At 49.7% G+C, this 25,281-nt stretch overlaps 2 protein-coding genes across 4 annotated transcripts; both read left to right on the plus strand.

Moving 5' to 3' along the window:
• Positions 1-575: 575 nt before the first annotated feature.
• PTMS (parathymosin) lies at positions 576-4,046 on the plus strand. 2 transcript variants are annotated; one of them, XM_015293826.4, is made up of 5 exons: positions 576-788; positions 1,440-1,511; positions 2,262-2,343; positions 2,508-2,572; positions 3,081-4,046. In XM_015293826.4, exons 1-5 carry the CDS (start codon positions 741-743, stop codon positions 3,129-3,131), a joined length of 318 nt encoding a protein of 105 aa, XP_015149312.1. In that variant the 5' UTR covers positions 576-740; the 3' UTR covers positions 3,132-4,046. The 2 variants fall into 2 exon arrangements, with proteins under 2 accessions (XP_015149312.1, XP_040504766.1); XM_040648832.2 differs by having other exon boundaries at positions 2,511-2,572.
• Positions 4,047-18,510: 14,464 nt separating this feature from the next.
• On the plus strand, positions 18,511-24,100 carry LAG3 (lymphocyte activating 3). 2 transcript variants are annotated; one of them, XM_416510.7, is made up of 8 exons: positions 18,511-18,723; positions 18,888-19,059; positions 19,190-19,416; positions 19,664-19,921; positions 20,090-20,383; positions 20,725-21,015; positions 21,276-21,391; positions 23,703-24,100. In XM_416510.7, exons 1-8 carry the CDS (start codon positions 18,675-18,677, stop codon positions 23,808-23,810), a joined length of 1,515 nt encoding a protein of 504 aa, XP_416510.3. In that variant the 5' UTR covers positions 18,511-18,674; the 3' UTR covers positions 23,811-24,100. The 2 variants fall into 2 exon arrangements, with proteins under 2 accessions (XP_416510.3, XP_024998797.2); XM_025143029.3 differs by having other exon boundaries at positions 18,891-19,059.
• The last annotated feature ends 1,181 nt before the right edge of the window (positions 24,101-25,281 follow it).

Raw genomic sequence — 25,281 nt, forward strand, 5'->3', positions numbered from 1 at the left:
TCCGCGCGGGGCCCCGGCCCGGCAGGACGCGGCCGCGGGGAGGAGCCCCGCCTGGCAGCGCTTCCAGGGGGAGGGCGGCAGCCGAGTGGAAAATTCCAGGCGGGAGCGGCACGAGCCAGCCCGTCGCCAGGCCGCCCCGCCGCACGGCCCCGCGGCGCCTCCCGCCGAGCCCGCGCCGCCCGCTCGCTCCCGGGCGATGCCCTGCGGCGTGAGGAGCGGCGCGCCTCGGCCCGCCCGCTGCCCGGGCGAGGTGTGCGGGCGGCACGGTGCCGGGGCGGCTCCTCCCTCGCACCTCGCGGCCCTGTTCGGGCGCGGTGCGGGCCGGCCGAGAGGCACTTCCGCGCCGTCGCCCGACCGACCGAGCGGCGGGACGCCGTGCGGGGCCGGCGTCTGACGGCGGGCGGGCGGGCGGTCCCGCGGCCGGCGCCGACCGCACATTGTTCTCGGGGCCCGCTCCGCCGACGGCCGTCCTCCGCCTCCCTCCCTCCTCCGCCCTCTCCCCTCCCTTCGCCAGGTCCCTCCTTCCCTCGTCACCCGGCGCGGTATAAATCCCCTCCGCCGCCGTATCCCCCATCGCGGCAGACCTAGGCACTTTGGCCCCGGGGCGGGATCCGTGCTGCCGGACCGCTGGGACTCGGAGCTCCCGCCGCGTGCCAACCCCCCCCCTACCCCCCTCCCAGCGCCCTCTCTCCTCGGGGGTCCCCGACGTTCGCGAGCGGCCCCGCGCTGCCCCTGACAGGATGTCGGAGAAACGCGTCGAGGAGGCGCCGGCGGAGCTGAGCGCCAAGGTGAGACCCCCACCCGCCCCCCCCTCGCGGCTCGCTCCTGCCCGCCGCGCGCGCCCTACCGGGCGGCCCCGACCGCCCGGCCGACGGAGGGGCGCGCGCGGCCCTCCGCCAATGGGGAGCGGGGGCGGGGGGCGCGAGGGCCCGCGCGCGGGATCCCGCTGAGCGAGGTTGGGGGGGGCGGGGGAGGCGGAGCGGCGCGGCGCGGCGCGGGGCCGAGGGGGGCGCAGAGCGCCCGGCGGCGCCGCTCCGTCCTTTGGATCCGGGAGAGCGCGCGGGGCTCCGCGCGGCTTTAGCGGTCGACAAAAAAGCGGAAAGCCGACGGAACGGGAGCACAAAGGTGGCAGCCCAGACGGCCGGAGGCGCGCCGACAACCTGCCGCCCCGCTCCGGCGGGAGGAGGCCGGAGGCGGGAGCCTCGGCGAGAGGGGGCCGTCCCCTGGCCCGGGGCCGCCCTGCCCAGCGCCGCGCGGCCGGCCCCGAGGCGTGCCGCCAGCCGGGCTGCCCTGCGTGGTTGGGAGAGCCGGGCTGCCCGCCGTCCGCGCCTCCCTTCAGCGTCTCCTGCCCCGAGCCCTCTTTGTCTGAGACCGCGCGTCCTATCGGCTTCGTTTCTGGCCGCTGAGCGCTGCCATGTTTTTTCCCATCTTGCGTATAGGAAATGAAGGAGAAGAAGGAGAAACTAGAGGAGAAAGCAGTCCATAAAGAAAAGAAGAAGGAGGTAGTAGAGGTGAGGTGTGGAGTAATCTCCTCGAGGCGCGGTTAGAGAGATGGGAGGTCTTTGGGAAGGGTCGTGGGCAAGAGTCCATGCAGGAAGTGAGAGTGGAGGGAGACTGAGGAAAAGAACGGGGCAATGACGGTTCAGAGGGAGGGAGGCAAATGTATGAGACCTAGGGGTAACTGTGGAGAATGAGTCTTGAAGAACTTGGTGTCGTGAGCACTGCCCACGAGCAGGAGGAGCAAAGAGGAGAACGGAGACAGGGCAGGGGGGGGTCAGGAGGTGGCAGCGAGGGGATGTGGCGCTGCATCTCCTCAGGTATCCGTGGGTGCTTGAAGAGCTTGGGCTGAGGGAGTGGCAAGGAGATGCACAGATTGGTAGAGGTCAGGAGCGTCTGGAGTAGATGTACAGCTAGCACCAGCTGTCATTAGCTTGTAACCAGAAAGATGTTTCTATTGTTGGAATTAGGGGGCAGCAGTGTGTCATGATATGAGCTCATGCGTGTCATAGGTTCACAGTGGTGAGGAGGGAATGGGGGCATTGGTTTTGTCAAGGAGGCATGAGGGGAGGAGGGCTTTGGCAGTGTGGGACAGCTGATGTGGGAGGGACTGGGTCCAAGTAACAGTGCAGAGGTTGCTTGCTTGGTGCGTGCTTGCAACTGGAGGCTGGGGTGGCAGGGATGTTCTCGCTCTTGCAGCAAGAGAGCACATGGGAATGTCATCCTGACAGTAGGCTCTGCTCTGACAAATTTGTTTTGCTTAGGATGAAGAAAATGGAGCTGAAGAGGATGAGGAAGAGAATCCTGAGGATGTGGATGAAGAAGAAGGTGGTGACGAGGATGACGGTGGGTATGATTAGTATAGGGAGAATGGGGGGTTTGCAGGAAGGGCAAATATTGGGGAAATAACAAGAAGGGAAATTCCTCCTCTGAGGTCTTTGACTGTGAGAATACATTTCCTTAAACGCTACTTCAATTAACTCATAATTTTTGCTCTTGTTTGTGCTTAGAAGGAGATGAGAATGGGCAAGAGCAGGACGGACATGCAGAAAAACGATCTGCAGAGGAGGAGGAGGTGAGTAGTTGGCGTGGGTACAGGCAGTGAGAGGGTACAAGGTGACCACGTTGTGTGCTGATGAAGTCCACGAGGATGCTGCTGCTGAGCGTCTCAGCTCATCTTTGCATCTCGCTGCTGTTTCAGCAGCAGATGGATAAATAAATCTGATGTGGCGAAGGGACAATAAAGCCTCATGGGTTCTTGGTGGGATCCAGGGCCAGTCGAGGTGCTGGGTGATGACCCCGCTAAGACCTGTAATTTCTGGGCTGCAGACCAGGTCTTAGGGTCTGTGTGAAGTGGTATAAGCCTGAGCTTGCTATGCTTCCTGAAAGCAGCAGTGCAGGTGCTCCTGCAAAAGAAGCTGTCCACGTCTTAACGCTTGTCAACAAAATACTTGAAAGAGGAATGGATTTGGGGTGGCCAAATGGATTTTTGTGTGGAGGAGAGAGCAGCAGTAAGAATTTTGTGGAGAAATCATGTCCTGGTGTGGTGACTGCTGGTAACTTTTTCTCTTTGTCGTACTCAGGATGAAGTGGATCCAAAGAGGCAGAAGACAGAAAATGGGTCCTCCGCTTGAGTCCTCCCCTCCCATTTCCTCTGTTCCGTCCATCTCTCCTCCTCCATTCCAGCCTGTGCTTGCACTGTCCATTAGCCTCTGGCTTCACACAATCTCAGATGAGGAAAGGTTAGAAAAGCTCTCAAACAGGGAATACAGCAGTTTCCTTCCCATCCAAAGATCCAGCCCATCTATGATGTTCCCCACCTGAAATTATTCCACCTCCCCACATCCTTCCAGCTGTGCCCCACATTCAATTGAACCTCTTCCCTCAAGAATCTCATCATTTTTCATCGTGGCCCAATGCGTAACCTTGCCAGGCCTATATGACTGGCTGTTCACGTGGCAAGCACCTCTCATTCCTTTTCACTTGCCCTCCCTCTTCACTAGTGTGACTGAGATTCTTGACAGCTTCTGCTCCCAGGACCTGCTGTCAGTCAGATGTTCTCCCTGAGTCCAAGAGGCTGCGGGCACAGATCTCATGGTGCGTTTTCCAGTCCTAGGCCTCCTCTCATCTGCTTTCCCGTTGAACCCTGAGAGACAAGTAAAAAGATTACAAGCAAATAATGGTTCTGTTAAACCGTATGCAGAGATGGGATTTATCTTAAGCTTTTGTTTTTTCAAGTTTACATGACAGACAACAAGCTGACCCTCGTGAATTTTTCAGAAGATAAGGGTTGTTTTTATATATGAATTTCATCTGAACTGCATATTTTTTTAATTTGGAGGCTTTTTTAAAACAAATCAAGAGAGAAATAAATTGGGGACCAAACTTTGATTTCCATTTTTTCTGTTGAGATTCTCTTGTGACCATTTTTTGTAAATTAAAGGCAATATAGCCACAGCATTTTCTATGGCACAGACATCACGAGGATTATAGATATAAATATATATATTGTTTTCAACTAGCACTGTAAATAAAAGCGTTTAAAAATATTTCGGACAACTTGTGTGGATGGTTGTGTCTGTCTTAGGCTGTGCTCTGATCAGTAAGGAGTCGGTCTGTGGGAAGAACAGGATGGCTTGGATAGCAGCTGGTGGAAAGAAGAAAGTCAGTTAAAGCCCTGTGGTAATGATTTAAGCAGCACCTGCGTGCTGCAGATCAGCATGCATGGGTTCTGCTCCCTCCCTCTCACGCAGCTCCATCTGCCAGGCACTCGCAGTGAGGATGTGCAACAAACGTTAAGGTAAAGCTGTGGAGCTGTCACGAGGCTCTGGAAACACTCCGAGCCTCTCTCCCATATGATGGTGGCTCAGAAAGGGAGCCTAAGCTGTGCCTGCCGTGTGCAGGCAAGTGCTGCTCTGCAGCATCCCTGCCCCAGCTGGCATCAGGCATGACCTGTGCAGCATCGGTCACAGAATGAAAGGGAAGTGTTTAGAGAGCAAGAGCTTTCAGTTCTTTGTCCCACCAGCTGCCTGGGAGAGATCTGTCAAGTAATCGTCTTTTATCTTTGGAGACCTTTAAAGTTGCTGTTACTGTTTCTTCCTTTTTAAACTCCTATTTTGGCAGTCACACAATGAGTGACCAAGCCTGGGAGCTGTAAATAATACCAACTTTTGTCTGAGCATCAGCGGCTTTGTGCATGCCCAATGACAGCAACAGATGAGATACTGGCAGTACAAACAGTCACTGGTCTCTGGAGATGCAAGCCATCCATTGTCGTTTCCTCCAAATATCCCTGTTTGGCTGCAGGTCTGGCCTGGCACGCAGAGTGGCACGGATACGGTGCAAATGGCACAGCCTCTGCCAACCTTCTTCCCACCTGTGCAGGTCTCTGGGACAGCCCCATCTCCAGCTGAAGCCGTATGCTGGGCTCTGCGTTTGGGTGCTTTGCAGCAAAGCTGTCACACCAGCACGAGGCTGTGTTTGTGCAGCCCTGTCCTGTTCCACAGAGCGCCCAGCAACTGCAACCACCTCCATTTTGGCCATCTCCCCGGTGAGCAGCATTTCAAAAGCAGGTAGCTCTTGCATCAGGCTGACTTGCAATGCCTCTCCCCGCTCCCACTCGCCCTGGGCACTATGATGAATGTGCTGATTCAACCCGCACGTATCATTTAACCACACTTGTGCAATTTTATGTTCCTACTATTGCTCCATTTAAAAAATTGATAGATTCCAGTCCCTGCTCATTTCAAAATGCTTTCACGTTGGAGCAAGTCCTCAGGATTCGCCCCAGGTTTTGCTGACCTGTCAACTTTTACTGTTTGGTACCAAATATAGATCGTTAGGGGATAATCCAACCTCTACAAAAGCCCGTTCCAATTTCCATGCATCTTCCCAGCAGCGGTGCCATAGTTTGAGTAGCGAGGAGTGCTCGTGCAGATGAGAAGGAGGGAGAGGTCCTTGCTTTCTGCGTGAGTACAACATCGGTTTCTCTGGCTCTATCCATCTGATCACCCAGAAGTAAGTGGGGCAGCACCTGTCTGTTGGGGCAGCATGAGCTGCATAAGCAGCCATTCCCCATTTCCTTTGAGGGAAATGCTGCAGGACAGAGAGAAGTGATGAAGGGCCGACATGGTTTCCACGTATCTCTATGGAGTCCTCAGTTCCACAGCTTCTGCTGGTTCTTCCATCTTGTTCACAACCTTTGTCACTACCTGTGGATAGAAGATACAGCTGGAGGTAAGGAAATAGAAGAATATTTGCTTCCGCATTCATTCATCTCGGTGCTCTGCAGGATGTCATTTTTGGCTTCAGTTGAGGACTCCAGATAACGATGGGGTATTGCACAGCTTAGTTCCTTTCCTTGGAGCAATCACAGCAAGCAGTTTCAGAGTTCCAGAAAAAGTTGTGGGTATGGAGGTATGCCCTGCATTTTGCATCCAAATCTGCAGAAGTCTTTCACCACTGAGCCTAACTCTTCTTCCACAGTAAAATGGGTGGTGGTGTCAATGCTGGCACCAGCAAGGTAAGCCCATCTCTCCTAGTGATTCCTCAGAAGCAGTGATAACATCCAGAGGCCTGAGCCACCTTTCTCAGCTCCGTGCTAATCCTCCGCTCATTTCAGTTAATTCCTGTCACCATCTGTCAGCCTCATCGGCTGGGGGCAGAACTCCCTCAAAGCTGTCCAAAGGTCACACTAGAAGTCAGCGCACACTGGGATTAGGCTGCAAGAGGCTGTCTGTGCAGGAATGCGCACCGGATGGACTTGTCTTTTGGTCAGGTCTTACCACTGAGCCAAGTGCAATTGCAGACCAGACCTGAGTATTTAATATGCCTGCAGTGAAGTCCTTAGTGGTTTCATATGAAAGAGGTTTTGCTGTCAGGAGGCAATTTTGTAAGCAGGTCTCTTGCCCTGACCACGGTGTTGTTAGAGCTCTCTAGATGTTTAGTGTCAATGGCCCCTTTCTTGCTGTGATGTTTGGTTGTCCTGCCTGTAGCTCAGGTGATACATGGAAGGTGTGTCTTGCTAAAGGAGACAAGTCCCATTGGTTCTGGGCATGGACTGGCTGTGTACACACCACAGTGTGATGGTTTTGGATAAGACGCCTGCATAGATCTAGAGGTAATTATTACTTTTCAACCGTGTTCTCCAGTTTGAAGAAGCTGAATGAATGGAATGGCTGGACAAAGGGTCGACCAGCTCACAGCCTGAAGGTGAGGGGCTGAGTCTCACAGCCTCAGCATGGCCATTGGCAGGGGGTGACTGGTGATGCTGGAGGCCGCATGGGATAGCAAAGCCCAGCCTGCGCCGGCTGCTGGGAACAGTCCAGAAGTTCTGTGGCCACACCAGGCCTTCCTCATCCGGGCAGCGCAGGATAAGGTGGAAGCTGGACAGCAGGAAGCTGTGAGCAGACACAGCTGGGTGCCCGCTCCTCCTGAGGGGCCACGTAGATATGGTCTCATGAAGAAGACAGCTCTGGCTGTGCTGGTGAGCTGTGGGTGAGAAGCATGAGAGGAGGCAACTGGTCTCAGTGTTGGCTGAATTAAGCGTGTCAGTGCTGCTGGTACATGTAAAAGAATCTGATCTACCTTTGGCATCAACTCTGCTGTGAACAAGGAGACTGGTCTAGAGACCTTAAAGGTCCCCTCCCACCAGCATCTTTCTGTGAGTGTGTAAAGAAATAGAGACCTGCCTTGGAAGTTTGAACTGAACTGCTGAGCACAGAAACAAATGTTCTTTGCATATTATAGCTGTCCTCTCCTCATTTCCACCTCAGGCAAATGATGCTCCCCACCCAGTCTCTTTGGTTTTTCACATCAGTTTTAAGCCAATAAATGAAACAAGATTGTCGGAATAAAAATCATCATGCAAACAGAATCATGAGTCCTCTTTCAGACCTGGAACAAGTGGGGCCTCTGAACACTGCTGGTCAGGGGGAAAAACATTTCACGCTTTAGGAAAGTCCATAACCACTCTTCTGTGTCAGCTTAAAAAAATAATAATAATTACAGATACATTACTTCTCTTCCCAGTGCTTCTCTGGGATAAGGGGCCTTTTTAGGCCTCCTGATTAGTAGTCACATTTCTCAGTCAATTCCCATATGCCAGATGGGAAACTAACACAACTTGCCTTTCCAGATCCTTAAGAAGCCCATGTACTTTTTCCTCCCACTTCTCCCCTATTTCAAGAATGGAGTCAAAGATACATTTGTGGCTGATTCAGACCGTGCATTTTTCTCAGGGAGGAATTCTGTGCTTACATGTGTGGGCTCAGACTGGGGATATGTTGCAGAAGGACAGCACTGGAGCGTTGCCTATCACTGGACGGGTTTGGGGCTTACTTCCTGGTGAGCTCTTACTGTTGTAGCAAAATATGGACAGTCACAAGGGTGAGGGAAGACCCAGGGTGTTAGTAAGCAAAGGTCCTAGCCATGCAGGATGACTTACGGACCAGGCCTGGTGTCATCAAATATAGCTTTGCCCTTATGGAAGGCATTTCCCATCAGACACAGAAGAGGATGCTTTCCTATCTCAGGCTGCTCCAGAAGAAAAGGCTCTACATCCCAGCTGGAAGTCTCTGTGGACAGCAGTTGTTCCTTAGCTGAGCCTCAGAGAACAGTCAGTTCAGAGCAGACAAAGCTTCCTCTTGTCAGGTATACTGGGGCAGGCAGGCTATGGCAGATGGCTAGGAGCCTTTCTGCAAATTACCCTTTAGAAAGGACAGACGAGCGTGCAACCCATATTTGAGCTGTTGGTGACACCCAGCTGATATTATCTGTCACTAGGTGGCTGTAGGACCTGCACGTTCTACAGAGCTCTAGAGTTTTTAACAATGACGTTTATGGCTCCCATTCTCTGCCGTGTATGTTAAGCAATTTTTCTCAAACAGTTCAGTTCAATATTTCCAGTGTCCTAATGGGGTTCCACATGCTTTCTTCTCTATTTAGTTGCTTCATCCATGAAGTGGCACCATCACATCATGTCAGCAGGGTGTTTGGCTACATGTCTTGCAATGCAGAATTCTGTTGCTAAGTCTGAAACGTTACTGGCGCTTCATGTATTCAAGCTCCTAAAACCAGTAAAGGCTATAAGATCAAGTGGTCAATTTCCTGAGCTCTGTGATTGTGGTCAATTTCCTGAGCTCTGTGATTGTGTCTCCCTTTGCCTCTTTGTCAAGTCAGGTAGAGTCATGTTTTAGACCCTCCCAGGTATTCCAGCACATCATTTTACATACTGAAAATGTCAAACCTTTTTGTTGTTGTTGTTGTTTCCCTGTTAGCTTAGCCACCACCTCACTACAAATGCAATCATAATGATCAAACTTTGAAACTAAACACAATTGGGATACGCAGTGTGTTATGAAGACCCTTACCTGAACCATCCCCCAACATCTTTCTTCTGTTGCATATCCAGATGATTTCATAAAAGGGTGTCTGTTGGACAGCGCTCCAGAGCATGAACTCAGGCAGTGCTCAGTTAGGCTCATCTGGAAGCACACCGGAAAACAAATCTAAAACCATCATTTGCTGTTTTCCTATAGGAAGGACAGTTTCTTAGATTTTTTTTTTTCCTATTGTCAAATCCAAAGCATTGAAACTATCCAGGGCTGTAAGATGTAGCTCCAACAAACCTCCTGAACTCTTGAGATAGCAGCATGGAAAGTATGGGCCCAGATCTGAGCTGGGAATTTGCCACCTCTGCACAAGGTTAATTTCACAGAATACCCAGTAGAGAAATCTGGGAAAGCCAACCTCAGTATTAAAATCACCCCTAAATTTTTGCTTATAGTTAAAGAAAATGCAGAATACTTCAGGGTCTTCTGTGGCTCATCTTTCATCGCTGCAGGAGTAAGCATTCCTCTAGGGTACTGCTAATGGCGTGCTATGCTGACTGCAACTTCTTGTTGTGAGAGAATCCCATTCCACCTCAGTTTCTCTATGTTTTTAAGGGTTTCCAGATCATATTCTGACTTAACATCTCCCATTTGTGGCAGGATTCCTACAGGTGAGCCAAAATTGCCCAGTACTGCATTGGTGTTTACTCCAAAGGGTGAAAAGCCTACAGATAGCTGATGGTATCCCAGACAGCAGACAAGAAAGAATGCCATCTTGGAAGAGGAATACAGTGCTATGCAGCAGAATATCTCAGTGCTGTATGTGCTGTCATCACTGAAGCCTCCAAGGGGGCCCCCAGCAGGACTCAATCCTCCTGCATTATCTGGGCTCTTCTGGGCACAAAGGCTCTTCTTTCAAGGTCTACGCTTGTACTGGAAATGGAAGATAACAGGCAACACAAGCAGATGTAGCTTGAACTGATTTCTGTTTCAGTTCGGAGGGTGCACCTTCTATTGTTTTCCATAAGCCGGATTCGTTATAGAGGGACCGGAGTCCTGCAAGCGCAGGTCTTCGTCTTTCCTATCTGAAGTGCCCCCTGGTGGCACCACGTCGCACACGTCGGTAAATTCTTGGCCGAAAGACGGCGAACGGTCACCCGGCGTTTCTTCGCCCCCAGAACGTTCAGCACGGAGCACGCTGCGAGCTGCCCCTTCCCGGAGGAGCCAGGAAGGACCCTCGTCGCACCCGAGCAGCTGAGAAGTCCCTTCCCGTGTGGTTGCTGTCGGTTGGCAGCGGGTTTGTCTTGGCCAGAGATTTGAATGCACAGAAGTTGCCATCTGGCTTCCAGGAGAAACAGTCCTTTGCCTAGAGAGTCCAAGGCAGGTGTAGGGGACTTGGAAGGAGATTCACCCTCACTTCAGTTCACTCATATTAAGTGAGATTGCTGTGTTACTTTCCTAACACCTACTACAAAAAGCTCTTTCCTGGCCCAGTCCAGATCTTCCTGAGCTTTTTGCCAGGGTCAGAAAAGTGATGTTATGTCCAGTGCTTCCTTTCTCCAAAGCAGGCTTTGAGGGATTGCATCATGCTACCAGGTGCATCGGACACTGTGTCTGTACTCTTCCCTCACCTGTTTTTCTCATATGCTCTCAGAGGAAGGTCGCTTGGAAGGCAAGGCTGAACAGAACAGCTCCTGAGAGCCACTTGCACAAGTTCAGGAGCCTTCAAATGCTTGTGGGAAGGCTCTACTAATCTCAGGACTCACATCTCATCTTCCCTGGCCATGGCTTGATCCGTGCATGCAAGCCTGAACGTCCCTCCACTTGAAAGGCAGGTACGTTTTGAAGTCACTTGCAGTCTTCTAGTCTGTATCTGGGTGTTTTTTTCTTCTACTTTTAGACTTAATATCTATGTTTGTCTGACTGACTGCCCCATAAAGGGGCATGTTATCACTAAACGTGTGCTGCAGTGAGTAGGTAAAGTAGGGCAGTCATACTCAGTGAAGACACAGTGAAGACATAGTGAAGAACCAAGATGCTACTCAGCTTCTGAAGGAGACCTTGTAAATAGTTCTGTTCAACAAAGTTCCTAAGTTTCGTTTAACCAAGTTGCTAAGTTGTTTGAGAGAACCAGTAAGAAGGTAAAAGAAGTTCTACCAAGGCTGCCATGGAGACAGTCAGGCATAGGATGCATGCTTGGTTGGGAGAACCAGGAAGGCTGTAACCCCCAAGGACCATATCCATCTAGGAAAGAGGGCAGGTGGTATGTGGCCAGGAGTTTGGGAATAGAAGGGGTTGCATCTGCTAGAGGTTTTGTGTGGTTCAGCAGGAATTTATATTCATGTGCTCTCTCTTTATTCAAATGAAGTTACTTTCTCAGAACTCCTCTGTCTCCTCTTTGACCACCGACCTCTGGCAAATGAGATTTTTCACACAGTGGCACTGGAACAGGAAGGAAAACTTGGAAAAGAGCCTCTTAGATCAGTTTGCTCGTGGGAGCAGCTGTATGGTGGGTTTTCATACCTACCTTCCGTTCAAGCACTTGGGAAGTTTTACAGGTCATCTTCATACACCCACTCAAATGATTGTTTTTTGCACGAGGGAAGGAAATGCAGTTAAGTCTTGGGTTTGGGGTTTGTTTGTTTGCTTTTCCATTTCTTGGGCCACTGTTTTTAGTGTGACATGCTGTTCCATTATTGCGAGTTCTGAGCTTCACCTTGTCTCATGACTGGACCATTTTGTCCAAATATTCTCCCCTTCCACACAAGATGATCTGGACTTAAATTTCAGGCACAGGATGCACATGAAACTCCTGGGATTACCAGTCTTTCAGAGTGATTTTTATTTGAAGATCATAAGCAACACATTAGGGTAGTAAAAACATCAAAAAAGAGAAACCCTTAAAGCTCCTTCAGGTTTGGAACAAGTGAGCCCTCTGACCACCTGCAGTTAGGGAAAAACTGCAGCGCCCTGCTAAACCCAAGGGAAAGTCCCCATACACACATACCACCACCACCACCACCTCAGTGTATCTGAGTCCGCACTCCTCACCCTTCCTTCTCCCTCCAGACTACGTGCCTCAGCTCAGCAGTCATATTCTTCTGCTGTTTCCCAGTTCTGTGCTGGAGTTTCCTGATGGAGCAAGACTAGATAGCTTTCTGTTCTGAGTCTTAAAACGTGCCCACATGCACTGTCAGAGAAAACCTCGAGGGAGGCCTGTCAGTAAAGGAGAAGTCTGGAGAAACATGAATAGATTGTGTTTTATTCTTGTGATGCTGATCAACTTTCTTAGCTTCCTTCAGAGAGCCCCATGCCCTACAGCTGAGCAAGAGGATGCCATCAACCATTTTCCACATAAACAGTCTGCAGGTGGAGAAGAGGCCACCAGAAAAGTTATTCCCATATCAGAGCCTTGCTGTACAGAAACGTGTACCTCATTCCCAGACAGATTCTGATTTTAATTTTGAACCACTGGTTGTCCTTATGCTCATCTGTCAGAGTAGAGAGCCTGCCTGTTTTTCACATGCTCTCCTCACGGGGGAAAAAATAAAAAAGATAGATTGCAAATGTAAAAGCATGAAAACGGATGTATTGGATCAGCCTAGTGCCCTGCTACACCCACGGGAAATATGCAATCCCAAAAGAGAGCGATGAGAGAAAGGGCATATACAGGGACCTCCTGTAGACTGGGGCTAAGGACATCCGGAGCTGGCAGTCATACTCAGGCCATTATATCCAAAAGCCAGTGAGAAATGGATCCTCCACAAATTACTTAGTCTCTTTTCAAACTCATTTATACTCCTGGCCTCCACAGCCTTCTTTGACAAGAATTTTCCATCTTTCCAACATGTAGGATAAGTTTATTTTGTTTGCACTAAACTTATCTGAGCTCACTGGAACTTCTTTTGGGCTAGGTAAAGTAGGTCAAACTCCTCAAGTCCTGTACATCTGAAAGCAAGACCTCTAGTCCGCAAGTCAGGTTTTATTTTTGTATCACTCTTCTAAATCCTTTTTCCATTCTTCCACATCCCTTCTGATTCATGAACTCATGCTGTAAAGAGAGGTAACATAATCTGTTCCCTCTTTGAGATCCCCTATCACGTGCCTCCCTCCCTGGAGCCTTTGCTTCCCAGGATTCTTCTTCCCAGTATCTTCTTCTGGAAATGTGATCCACATGCTCTGTTCCAGACATACAATCTTCTGTTTTAATGCTAAGTCTGATCTTACCAAGGGTCCAAGGAGGCGGTTGCTTCTCATTAACCTTGCCAAATATGCTTCTCATCAACCATGCCAGGAGAGACAGTCACACCTGCAGAGCTGTGAAGCCCTCCTACCACATTTTGGCTGCGTAATACAGTCACGGACATCAGAAAGCAGCTGGATGTTGAACAAATAATGTAGCATCCTGGAAGCTCAGTCTAAAGTCTTGAGTACTTTCATTTCATCAGCAAAGAATCTGAAGTATTTACAGATGACACAAAAGCATTAGCTGCTTCATCTTATGCTCTCACACACGCTGTACAGCTAGAGAAGGTTCTTTGGTCTTCTGTGTCTTTCTGAGAAAAAACAGGCAGAGAACGAATGAGTGGTGCTCAGCATGGGCCACTCAAATTCTGGAGAACAGGAGCTGATATCCACACAGAAAAACTTCCTAGAAGTTTTCTTGAGAACTTAGATTTCTCCCAGATCTCTTTGTGACATGAGAAACCCCACCTATTCTTGTGAATTTAAAAGCTTATTTACGCAGATACTTAGTTTCTGGTCCCAGACAGTTTGAGAACAGAAACCAGATTGAGATTACAAGCCATAACCATTGCCAGTCATCTTCCTGCAAGATGAGACCTGGGTGCCTCCAGAGCCAGCACAGTGTCTTCTTGGTGATGAAGGCTAGCCGTGTGCTGGGTCTTATTAGCAAGAATACAATGAGCAGGGATGAATCCCATCTTCGTGGCATATGAAAAGCCACAAACACTACTCTGTGAGATGTTGATACTCTAGAGAAAGTTCAGGAAGGGGCCCTGAGGTTGTGGTGGGATAGAGGACATAACAAGGGGTGTTTGTTTAGCCTGGGGAAGAGAAGGCTGATTTTGTTAATTGTTGTCTGCTACCACCTAAAGGGGGTTAGAGAGAAGACACTGCCTCAGTCTTCTCACGGGGGCACAGAGAAAGGACGGGCGACAGCAAATACAGTATGCAGCTAATGAACTTCTCCCCTGTAAGGATGTTTCAGCAGTGGAACAGGCCCTCAGAAGTGACACAGAATCCTTATGCTTGGAAATGTTCAGGTTTTTCCTAGGCAAGGCCCTCTGCAACCTGATTTAATTTTGGAGTTACCTTCTGGGAGCAGAGGGCTGGAGTGGAGACCCACGGAGGTCCCTTCCTATGTGAATCCTTCAGGATTTTGTGCCTAACAAACGGATTTGTTTGATTTTGCTTTTATTTTTTTCTTAGTGGGGTAGTAGAAGCAACCTTACAAGACAATGCAGGTGGTTAATTGTCATCAGATGCCAAATAGAGAAGAAATGGAAAAACCAGCTCAGCTGCCACCACACTCTGAATTTCAGTCTATCACACAATTGTGTTAATCCAGCATGAATGTGGTGTTACAGAAACAGGTGATGCCATCTTTCCTTTCATCTTTCAGTTTAAAAATGCACCATCTCTCTCCACAGCACTGTTCAAAGCAAAATGATTGGAGGTTACCAAACCAAAGACTTTATTCTCATTATCAGCATTCTGGGGCACTGCTCTCCTCCTCGATACGCTATCATCCATGTGAATCTTCCCAGGGATTGTATTCCTCTTCAAATTATTCTTCATAATATCGCGTGTTCTTTTAGTTCCTCGTCTTCTTTTGTTTCATAGCTAGCTTTTCTTCTAAGAAAACAAACGAAAAAGCATGTTCTTTATGAATAAGTGGAATTCGCCTGTAGCTTCCAGAGCTCCGTTGTACCATAAACTACAGGCTCATGTTCTCCTGCCATAATGTTTTGTGGAAGCAAAGTGCAAGACCAAATCTACTTTTTCACAGCTCCTCAGGACACATGTGACTAATCCTAGAGCCAGACATCCCCTGTGCCCTGTGCACATCCCAAAGCATCTGAGAGATGTGCAAGCTGTCTCTTCTGCGTCAGAGACTCACACTGCTGCCAAGAGTGAGACTGAGAGAGGATTTGAGCCCCAGAATCAGTAGGCACATCCTGCTGTAGATGTTCTTTGAGGAGGATACTTGCTGTATTGATAGTTGAAAGCAACAGCAACAGTGAGGATCTGTGCCTGGCATGTCTCGACCAACCTCTCTTTCCTTGGCACCCAAGGAACCATCACTGCTATTCTATCACCCAGCTCAGCTGTCAACACTGGGGTTTTCAGCCCAAGGTGGCTGCAGAAAGCTTTGTCCTCATATTTCCCCTTCCTCGCATGCACTGGGACACATTTTTTGTTCTAAAGAAAGCTCACTGCAGCCCTGGGTTGTCTGGGAGGTGATAGAATGTACTTCTGCTGGACTAAAAGCAAGGTATGAGCTTCACAATGAGAAGTGAGTCAAAATGTAACCTAGATTGCTTGAGGGAGTTTTGTAGATGACCCCATCACTCTCTGTGTTCTAAAACCACATCCTGCAGCATCAAAAATATCCCTTAATTAGATATTGGCCAAGATACCCATTATCATCTCTACAGGTAGCTGCGTATGTCCAAAGATGATACAGCAGCATCCCTTTTCTCCTTCAGGAGGGATCTGGAGGCTTTTAGAAAGAGCAGAAGTTTATATACTTCACAGTTAATCCTGGCCAGATAGAAGATTCTAGCTACTGGAGAAAGTACCACATTTGGTACCCAGCACTGCACAGTGTTGGGACCATGGTAGAAATCACCATAGCCTTTTGGGGCAGGGTAGGCTGCTTTGCACGCCTCTGCCTTAGGGCCAGAAGTCTCCCAGTTTTAATCCCAGACTGTCCAGGTGACTGCCTGGCGGTTTTGCACCAATCTACCTGACAGCCTTTGCTCGCATCATGAGCTCTGCCTGACCTGTCCTTCTCCACACAGAGGTGTTGGTTATCTCTTACTAGTGAGGAACTTTTTCCTGCTCACTCTGTTTGCTTTAGCTCTGGGCAGACAATAATCAGGATGAGCTCCTTTGATGAATGCTCAGACTGTCTGATCTCCACTCATGTAGCTGATAGCCCAGTGATCAAGTCACAACATGATGTCTTAGGTCAATTATATTCTGTAGATAAACTACAGACCGCCTCAGAAAGCCAGCGCAAAGCAAAAAATTATGACTAGCCTCTGATTTGGTGCTACGGGGACTAAAATGTGAAAGTGGAATCACTCAGAGAAAAACATGCTATCACAGAAATCTGGAAATGCAACGGAAAATTCCTTCAGCAAGACTAAGTCAATGATACTGCAGAATAGTGTTTTCTATTCTTATTTTACTTGGTACAGGCAGTTTGCATCCGCACAATATACCAAATGAGACAAGAAAACAATGTACGAAGCTTGTGTGTAAGGTGACAGTGGCTAAGCCCAGAACCTGGCTGAAGCCAGTTAATGCCTAAAGCAGACAGAGGAGTACTTAGTGAGCTGGGCTTCTGTGCCCCACATTTTGGGCTGTCGCAGCCACAGCTCTCATTCCTGCGGGCTTCCCACACCCTCTCCTATCGGTCCCTTTGCTGGTTAGGCTGCAGAGCACCCATGCAGGCAGTTCTCGGAAGGTGCTGTTGTGCTGACCTGGCTCCGGTCATTGTCATTTCTGCTGCGAGGTCCTGTTCTGGGAGATGACGAAAATGCCACTCAAGGGAGTCAAGTCAGCATTTAAAATGGGTTGTTAGGGAGAAACGTCATCCGTGTCTTTGTTGAAGATAGTCTGACAATGAGTAAAACAGTACCTGCAAAACCTTCATTTCACAACATGCCTGCTCAGCACAATAATGCCCTTCTCCAGTGCCAGACAGCTGCTGCCACCCTCCAGGACTCTCCATCAGCCCTAGTGGCTGCCTATTGGGAAGTGGCAACAGCACCAGCATGCTTTGCTCCTACCAGAAAGCAGCATTTTCCAGAGCAGAGGCATGGCTTCAGCTGAGGGTGTTTTGGGGGATCGGTGGGAAGGGTATCAAGAAGCAGCATCTAGGAGTGAAAAGTAGGGTGGGACAGAGGGTGAGCAGGGAGCTCAGCACACCCAGGGTCGTACAGGCAGGGCAGGGGTATCAGGTGGCGCTGGGCTGCAGAGCTGCATGTGTGGCCCCACCATAGTTCCATCTCCTTTCACGCCCTCATCCTCACCCACACGCTCACACCATCCTCACACTGCTGACTCAGGGGAAAGAAATGTTGACGCTTTCTGCTTGGACACCACAAACAGTTTTTCTCGAGCAGGAGGAAAACACACTTCCCCCCAACCATCACAAGTTCTCCCCTAGCTTCTCTCCTCCCCTCCTCTCCCATGTAATCCCATGGGCTGTGTAACACAAAGGGCGTGAAGGGCTGCAAAATCTTCCCCCACGGATACAAGGTGGTGCCCAGTTTCCATACACTGATCGCATTCCCCGGGGGACAGAAGAGTTGTGTGTGACAGCAGAGGTGAGAGCTGTCACCACAACAGGTCGCTGCTTCAGTAAGGCACACCGCTTGGTCTCTTTCATCCTCCACCCGCACCACCTGGCTGAGGAAAGCTAGAAAGTAAGCAAGGATCCCTCAGCGGCGAGGCAGCCACCCTGCATCACCTCCCTTCCTCTAGCCCCAAGAAAAGCCCCAGCCCACCCAGCTGAGGGACTCGGGTGTCTGACACCCCACACAGAAGGGTGATTAAGTCTGAAAGAGTCAGAGCCAGTGGGCTGTTGGAAAGTGTGAGCCATGACAGTGGGGATTCTCTGAAGTAAAAGGGGGCCTGGGGTGAGGCACGTGAGTGGAAACGTGCTCGCCCAGCACGGGAGCTGGATGGGAGCCAGAGCAAGTCCCCTCAGTGCATGTGTTCAGGTGGATTTTCCCCACCTGTCCTGGAAAAGGATGTCTTCCCCACACAGTGTCACAGTGTGCAGCCCCTCCTCAGTGCTGGTCACTTCTCCTGGGCACTTCCACTACTGTCACTTCCTCATCTTGTCTTGGACCACCTCAGCTTGCTCACAGACTGCCTCGAGGACATGTAAGTCACCACAGACGCTTTTCTCATGCTGCCTTCAAACTGACAAATGGGAAAAAAAAAAAAAAAAAGGCCAGAAATTAGTACATTGAGGGATGGAGGAGGATAGGGAAGGGGGAAACAATCAGGAAAAAAAAAAACAAAAAACAAACAAACAACAACAACAAAAAAACTACACGTTCTGAAAAGCCCTGAAACAATTAGAAATAAGCTGTGAGAGGCGGAAAGATCAAACCAAAAAAGGCAAGAGATGAAAGAAAAACATGAAGAGCACTTGCTGGGAAGTGTCTTCTATACTTTTTCCATTGTCTGTGTAGAAGCAAAACTTGTAAGAAAAACAACAGCGACCTGAAGAATTTCCACTAAAAGATGCTTAGAGCAGTGCCTCTGGTCCCTCCCTCCTCTCTCTGACTGGCTTCAGCTCTGCCCTCACATGCCTCAGCCCTACGCCTGTTTCTTGGCCGTGACGCATCCTCTTAGTGATATGAGGAAATTAGCTGCCCACCTTCAGTATAAGGGTGTAGAGGGAAATGCTTTGATCAGAGAGAGAGAGAAAGAGCACGAAAGAGAGCAAGTCCAGCTGGCCTTCACTTGTTTCACCTACCCACTCCAACACCTGCTTGCCTGTGCCTTCTTTTTGCTGATCTCTGAAAGCTTCGGACCCCACTGAGCGCAGACACAGTCGTACCTCTCCTGGAGGCCACCATGAGGCCGGTGTCCCCGGTGCTATTTCTCACTCTGCTGGCTGTCAACGGTAAGAGGGACTGAGTGCAGGGAGGGTAGAGAAGCTGGGTGAGCTGGGACTGGGTGTTTGTCCCCTCCACGTTATTTAAGCCTTTCATCCTCACTGCAGATGGCTAGATTTCACCCTCTACTTTGTGATCCCCACCCTTTGCTCAGCCCTCTATCTCGTTACAGCAGGCAACATCCTACCAGGAGCAGCAGAGGTGGAAAACAGAGGGCAGAAGGTGTGGGCCAGAGAGGGGAGTTCGGCTTTGCTGCCCTGCTACCTGAGCCCCAGAAAGCATGGGAAGAGTAGGAAACATCTGTCTGGCAGGACATCTGTGCTCTGGAAGCGACACGGGGCAAGGTAGGCTAAGGCAAACGCACTTTTGTCTTCTTGTGGGAAGGGGTGCTTTCCCACATCCTCTCTCTCCTGCTTCAGCCCTTGACCTGGCCTTTGCTCCTGGCTAATCAGCACCCCCTTGTCCCTGTCCCAGCGCCCCCCAGGAGCTGCATGTGGTGCTGGAGGTGGAGTACACAGGCCTGCGGAAGACGGCTCTGCCCATGAGGCCACGGGTGTCAGTCCTGGACTCAGCCTTACGCAACGGCAATTTCTCCCTCTGCATCAACCCGGTCAGGAGCGATGATGTGGGTCTGTATGAGGCACAGGTGGCCTACAACACGGAGATCCTGAGCTGCCAGGTGGAGCTGGGGGTAGTTACAGGTAGGAGAAGGTGGAAACCCTGGAGAACCTTGATTTTAGGAGGCTGTATGGGTGGGCTTGTTGTTTGGCACAGTGTTTTGAGTACCGGCAGAAGCCACCTGCAAGCCCACAGCTTCCTGCCATTTGCTCTCAGCTCTGGAGAGGGGGCTGCCTGAAGGACAAAGCTGGGACAGAATGTGGACAAAGGGATGGCTTGGCGGTTCTCCTCTGATTAGCCTTTACCTCTCTCCTTTCTTTTTGGTTGCAGTAACCCTCAGTCCACCCTTACCTGTGGTAGAAAATGAGCCACTTTTGCTGAGCTGCAACTCTAGCCACCAGGCCAGTCTGGTGGAGACATGCTGGTTCCACAATGGGCGCCCAGTCCTCATCTCTGGGGCCTTCTGCTCCTCACATGGGGCTCTCTACATCCTCCGGCCCACCGTGAGTGACTCAGGATCCTGGCACTGCCAGCTCAGATACGCCGATAATGAGATCATTTCTGCCACATACAACCTGCAAATCCTAGGTGAGCTCAACCTCTGCGTTGCTACTCCAGCATCCCCGAGTTGCTTCCTTTGGTGTGGCCACTGACCAACTCCAGTAGCTACAGCTTCCCAGCTCTCACCCTGTCCTCCTTCCCCAGATGGTACTCTTTTCAGCCACCACTCCAAATTGTGCTCTCTCTCTCACTCAGGTTTTGATGGCCCAACCAACCCTGTGGTCTATGCCGCAGCTGGCTCTGCAGCTGACCTGCCATGCACCCTGAACTACCTGCCCAGTGCCTCTGGGATCCGTGTGGTGAAAGCCCACTGGAGCCACTTTGCAGGAGGACACTTGCAAAACTGGAGCATCTTGCAGAACCAGAGCAGCAGAAACTTCCCCCTTCATCTCCCTGTGGTGGGGCCGGGTGATGCAGGGCGGTATTGCTGTGCTGTCACTGTTGGCAACAAGATGCTCAGCAGGGACATGACTTTGGCAGTGATAACAGGTGAGAAAAAAGACAGATAGGTTCATCATCCCTCTGGGGTCGTACTCTGATAAATCGCCCTCTGCATCAGTCTAGTGAGTGTAGGTTGCTCCGGTTTGTAGATTCCTGCCCCAGGCTGAAAAACAAGGTTTCTATTTGAGGCATTGCACCGCACTGGACTCTTCGTAGAGCAGAGGTTTTCCTGGGCAACTTAGTTATTTGCCTGAAGGGCTGAGGAAAAAAAAAAGAAAATAAATTAGAGGAGGTACTGAAGGAGTGGTGTAATAGAAAAAGGAGGGTTTAGGAAGAGACATGTATTTGCCTGTTGACTTTCCTGAGGGTAGCTTTCTCCTTTGCCGTAGTCACCCCACGCATCCAAGGACCAGTTTCCGAGGGATCCCATTTGCTGCTCACCTGCAGCCTTACAAACCCCCAGGGACATGAATATTTCCAGTGGAAGCACCTCAGTTCTGCCTCTGCCGAGAAAAAGTTGACTGTGGCCACCTCCCACAACCTGAAGGACAGCCGAGTCCGGACTGGCCCTACCTTGGAAATACCCCAAGTGTCACAAAAGGATGTGGGCATCTGGGAATGCAGTGTATATGGCCCAGAAGGCAGACTAGGAGCAGTGGAGTATGGACTGCAGATCACAGGTACTGTCTCCTGCACGTCTGAAACCAGCCCTTTCTTCTCACCCTCTTCAATTCCCTTGGTCACTTATTCTCTTGGTTTCACCCCACCTTTGACTGAATCCCATCTTATTGTCATGTTGTCTTAGCGCTCATCAGTTCTCCCTGTTGTTCCATCCAGTTCCCTTCATACTTTTCCAGTTTGCCTCCGTTTGTGCAGTCCAGCTTTGCTCCAGTGCAAAAGAAACCTTTGCCTCCTTCCTAACTGTGGTTCTTCTTCATAGGTGCCCAGGTCTCCGGCCCTCCTACCATCTTCAGTGGTCAGGTTACTTTCGGGCTCATGCTCACCCTCTTCTTCCTGCTTATGGTCTGCATTCTGGCTCTGGGGCTGCAAAAAAGGGTAAGTGTCCATCATGCCATTTCTGTTAGTTTTCCTCTACATCACCCCTTATTTGACCTTCCCCTGGGTACCTAGAGCCAGCAATATAGTGTCTCAAGGACATGGCAGCTGCAGGATGAAAGGAGAAATTTGTGGAATGAGGCCCTGGCTGTGGTGCTGAAAGTGCATAGACGTATGGTGAAAGTCATACATCGGGTATCAGAAGGTCTGGCTAGTGCCAGGGTTTGTTTGGTGTCTGGGTACAGGTGAGGAACCTCCAAGGAGGAGTTGGAACTCCTAGGGGACATCTGCAGCCCAGCCTTGAAAAGCTCCTTGTTTACTCTCACAGAGATCAAGCCACGCTGCAATAGAGGCAGGTAAACCTCCAGGCTTTTATAGGTCTCCTCTCGTTTTCTTGGAGGCTTTGATATAACAGAGTAGTCTCTCATTCCATACAAATGCCTATTGGTTCCCGGATGCTGATCTTAACTCGGGTCTGTTGTTGCTGGCTCAGCCCTCCTGCCTCTGCTGTTTGCTTCCAGCAAGTTACTGCCCTTTATTTGCTCAACTTCTTCCAGTATCTCAGCTTGCTGTTGAAAACAAACTGTGCAGACAAATCACACTGTTTCTCAGCATTTCTCTTATGGTTTCTTTTCAAATTAATTACATGGCAAATTCTTGCATCAGGATTTCTCTTTTCTGGCAAGGGGCACCTCTCATGAATATGCAGCACTGTGTGTGATGTAGCTGCTTCTACCTAGCTTCTTGGAGAGGGCCCATAGTGAAAATTCCCTTCCAGTGCTGTGGTGGCCCAGGGCTTGGAGTGATCTCACTTACCTCAGCAAGGGGGCTGGGGGGCTTGAGCCTGCCCTGAGCTGGAGAAGGAATGTGACAGCAGTGATGCAAAGTCCCAGCAAACCCCAGTGGCTGGAAGCTGAAGACAGGCAGCATCAGAACAGAAGCAAGATGGGCTTTAAAAAAATACTGTGAGCACTGCCAGAGCGACTTGTAACTTGTTCTTCATCATCCACTCTTAATTAGCACTAATAGTAATTTGAGGGAGTAATCCACAGTTTCTGTAGATTTCTGGGTTACTCTTTAGACTGTGCAAGCCTAGGGGTAGGATGAGATGATCAAACCCACACCCAAATAGGATATATAGATGTCCAGTTTTGTTAGCTTAAGCAGCTCTAATTCAGACAGAATATTAACATCTCACAGCACTTGTTTATACTCTCATGGCTTTGCTGTGTGAAGTAAACAAACCTCTTCTGATGCAGCAGAGATCCACTGATGGTCCTCAGGCCCTTCTCTGCACAAACTCCCTGTTGGGCTCATCCCTCATGAAAGTGCAGATAAGGAGGAGCAAATATAACTTCTCTTTCTCTCCCTCTCTTTTCTGGCATCCTCTAATGCTACATTTGCTCTTCTTGCATTGGTCAAACACCAGCGGCTCACAGATATCCCTTTCTTAGCTCTTGCCAACACAGTAGGCGTTCCTGTTCTGATCTCCTGAAGCCACTAATGTACAGTTGGTACTGTTTTGTTTCACTCACCATCTTTCATCTCCTTATTCCATCCTACTGAAATACCTGGGTCTTACATGACATTTAATTCTTCCAAACATGGCTCATCAGCTTTGGGTTGTCTACAGCACGCATCAGCACTTCCACACACTCTTTGCCATTAATGACTGGTGCCACAGCTGATTTTTGAAGACCTATGCTTACTATTTCTATACAGGCTGGTAGAAACCAGCCAGCAAAATCCCAGTCCCTTCTCCTTAGGTAAGATCACATTTAAGATGCCATTCTACTAATCCCATATCCCAGTTGAATTTTTTGTCCAGGTGGCACAATACACTTTATCACAGCCAGGAACCATGATATCTGCCTCTTTACTAATGTCTAGAAAGTCACTTGTTAAAGCAAGATGTGGAGGGGGTTCTGTCTTTAATTGGGTCTTATCTCATTTTGCACAAACTTTCATGCCTTTAATTATTCTCTCTGAAAATTTATTGTAAAAATCTGGCATGTAATCGAACCTATCACTGGCCTGACAATTGCCCAGATCGTTTTTTGCTCTCCCTCTTAAACACGTCCTGTCTTTGCTATCCCTTCCGTCCACGACACCACAGAGAGGGCAGCACTGAGCCAGTCTTCCCCAGAAGAAGCGGCGTGCATCAGACAGGCATGTGTTCACTGGCTCTAGGAGGGAATGGGAACCCTGCAGTGGAGAGCAGTAGAACTGTCTTCCACGGCAGGGAGAAGCCCCAAATTGTGCCAATCTGTGTCTCTCCAACACCTAAAGCTGCCCCTTTCTTCTCTTTCAGGCGCGTCTGCCAGCTTCCTTCCCAGCACTGGAACGGATAGTTGCAGTCACTGTGCCAAAGGAGATGGAAGAGAGCCAGAAAGAGACAATCCAGCAGACTGAGTGCTGATTGCAGCAGGGGCACCAGGCCTGGTCTGCATGGGAGATGAAGCTCTGTGTGCTGTGCTGAAGAGAGATGAGCACATGCAGACCTCCGAGGAGGGTCTAGGGATGGCATGAGCATTTCAAGAGGTCATGGAAGCTCTGCACCTGCGGAAGGGCTGGGAATTGCATACCAAGACAAGATGAAAGCCACCACTGCAATAAGGGGGCAAGTAGCACAGATGCTTTGGAGCTGTTGGAAGTATTTGAGCCAGCAGCCATTGCCTGCTTCACTTTCACTTCTCTCTCCCAGCTCTTACTTAAGTAAGAGCTCTCCCAGCTCTTACTTAAGTAAGCTCCTCCTTACTGCCTTCTCCACCAGCCTTTCTCTGCTGGGCACTCAAATGCAGGAGGCGGCCAGAGCCCAGCTCCCTGGCAGCCAGTTGGTGTTTTCTCCCCCTGCCCATTTTCTCCTCCCACTCCCTGCACAGCCCTGCTCCTGCGCTCATTCAGCGGTAGAGGGGATCCTACAGAGGACTGCACGTATTACACATTTTGAGCATTTTATTTTATTAGAAAATCATTTGAGAATGTAAAATAAATGTCCATCAAAAAAACTCTGGTCCCTTTGTGTGTTTGTAGAGGATGCCTCCTGATGGTGCTGGGCATATCTTAGTCTGCATGAAGCAGCTCCTAAGGACTTTGCTGCCTTTTCTTTCTCTTTCAGTTTGGCTTTGCTGAAGTTGACTGTTAATTTCTGAAATTTTGATGGTGGGAAAGGGGAAATTAAATGCCACTGGAGAAGAAAGAATTGCAGATTCAGCCTCTCATTTTTGCTGTGATTCAGTGTCTTTTGGTATTGTTTTTTTTATTCCTGTCTGGCTATTCCTCTTTGTTGATTTATTTACTCCTTCTTGTAGTTCTCAGATTTTCTTTATAGATCTCTCATTGATGCTAGGACTTTCAAACGCTCTCCTCAGACTCATGATATACTTACTAAATGTAGGAGTGAGTCCACCAAGTCCCATTGCCCACATTCCTTAATACGTTTAGTTTTCACCTAATTAGAGAATTTTTCTCACCTCCTCTCCTAATGGCCATGGAAGAGGACTGTGGTACTGCTTGAGTAGTCATTGTATACCACTCCAGAGGAAAGGCTTGCTAGGAAAGAGTTTCACGTGTAGCTTCTCCCATATGGGTTACTGAGATGTGGCTGCTCCAGCAAGGAGGCATTGGCACAAAACTTCAGCTCTGAGCATTTATGAAAGAAGATTTTCTTGCCTTGTTTAGAGGACTTCACTACCAGGCCAAGTTTTCATTATTTCTGCAGGCAACTGAGGAAGCCTTCTCACTGTGTGGCTCTCGCCTGCCCCAGGAGCTTCACACACACAGGTTGAGAAAGGCCCAGTTAACTCACTCTGAAGAGCACATCCAGGCTCCACAGCTCTTTAGCTACTCAGCTAGCCATGTGTTTTACTGAAAATGATACCCATTTATCC

The sequence above is a fragment of the Gallus gallus genome, chromosome 1, assembly GCF_016699485.2.
Source record: "Gallus gallus isolate bGalGal1 chromosome 1, bGalGal1.mat.broiler.GRCg7b, whole genome shotgun sequence".
NCBI classification, from domain to species: Eukaryota; Metazoa; Chordata; class Aves; order Galliformes; family Phasianidae; genus Gallus; species Gallus gallus.

Excerpts from the sequence above, each read along its gene's own strand:
- PTMS (XM_015293826.4), top strand. The coding sequence starts at position 741 with ATGTCGGAGAAACGCGTCGAGGAGGCGCCGGCGGAGCTGAGCGCCAAG. Across the intron at positions 789-1,439 it reads CGGCGGAGCTGAGCGCCAAG|GAAATGAAGGAGAAGAAGGA; the intron begins GTGAGACCCCCA and ends TCTTGCGTATAG. Across the intron at positions 2,573-3,080 it reads GATCTGCAGAGGAGGAGGAG|GATGAAGTGGATCCAAAGAG; the intron begins GTGAGTAGTTGG and ends TGTCGTACTCAG.
- LAG3 (XM_416510.7), top strand. The coding sequence starts at position 18,675 with ATGAGGCCGGTGTCCCCGGTGCTATTTCTCACTCTGCTGGCTGTCAAC. Across the intron at positions 18,724-18,887 it reads CACTCTGCTGGCTGTCAACG|CAGGCAACATCCTACCAGGA; the intron begins GTAAGAGGGACT and ends ATCTCGTTACAG. Across the intron at positions 20,384-20,724 it reads GACTTTGGCAGTGATAACAG|TCACCCCACGCATCCAAGGA; the intron begins GTGAGAAAAAAG and ends CCTTTGCCGTAG.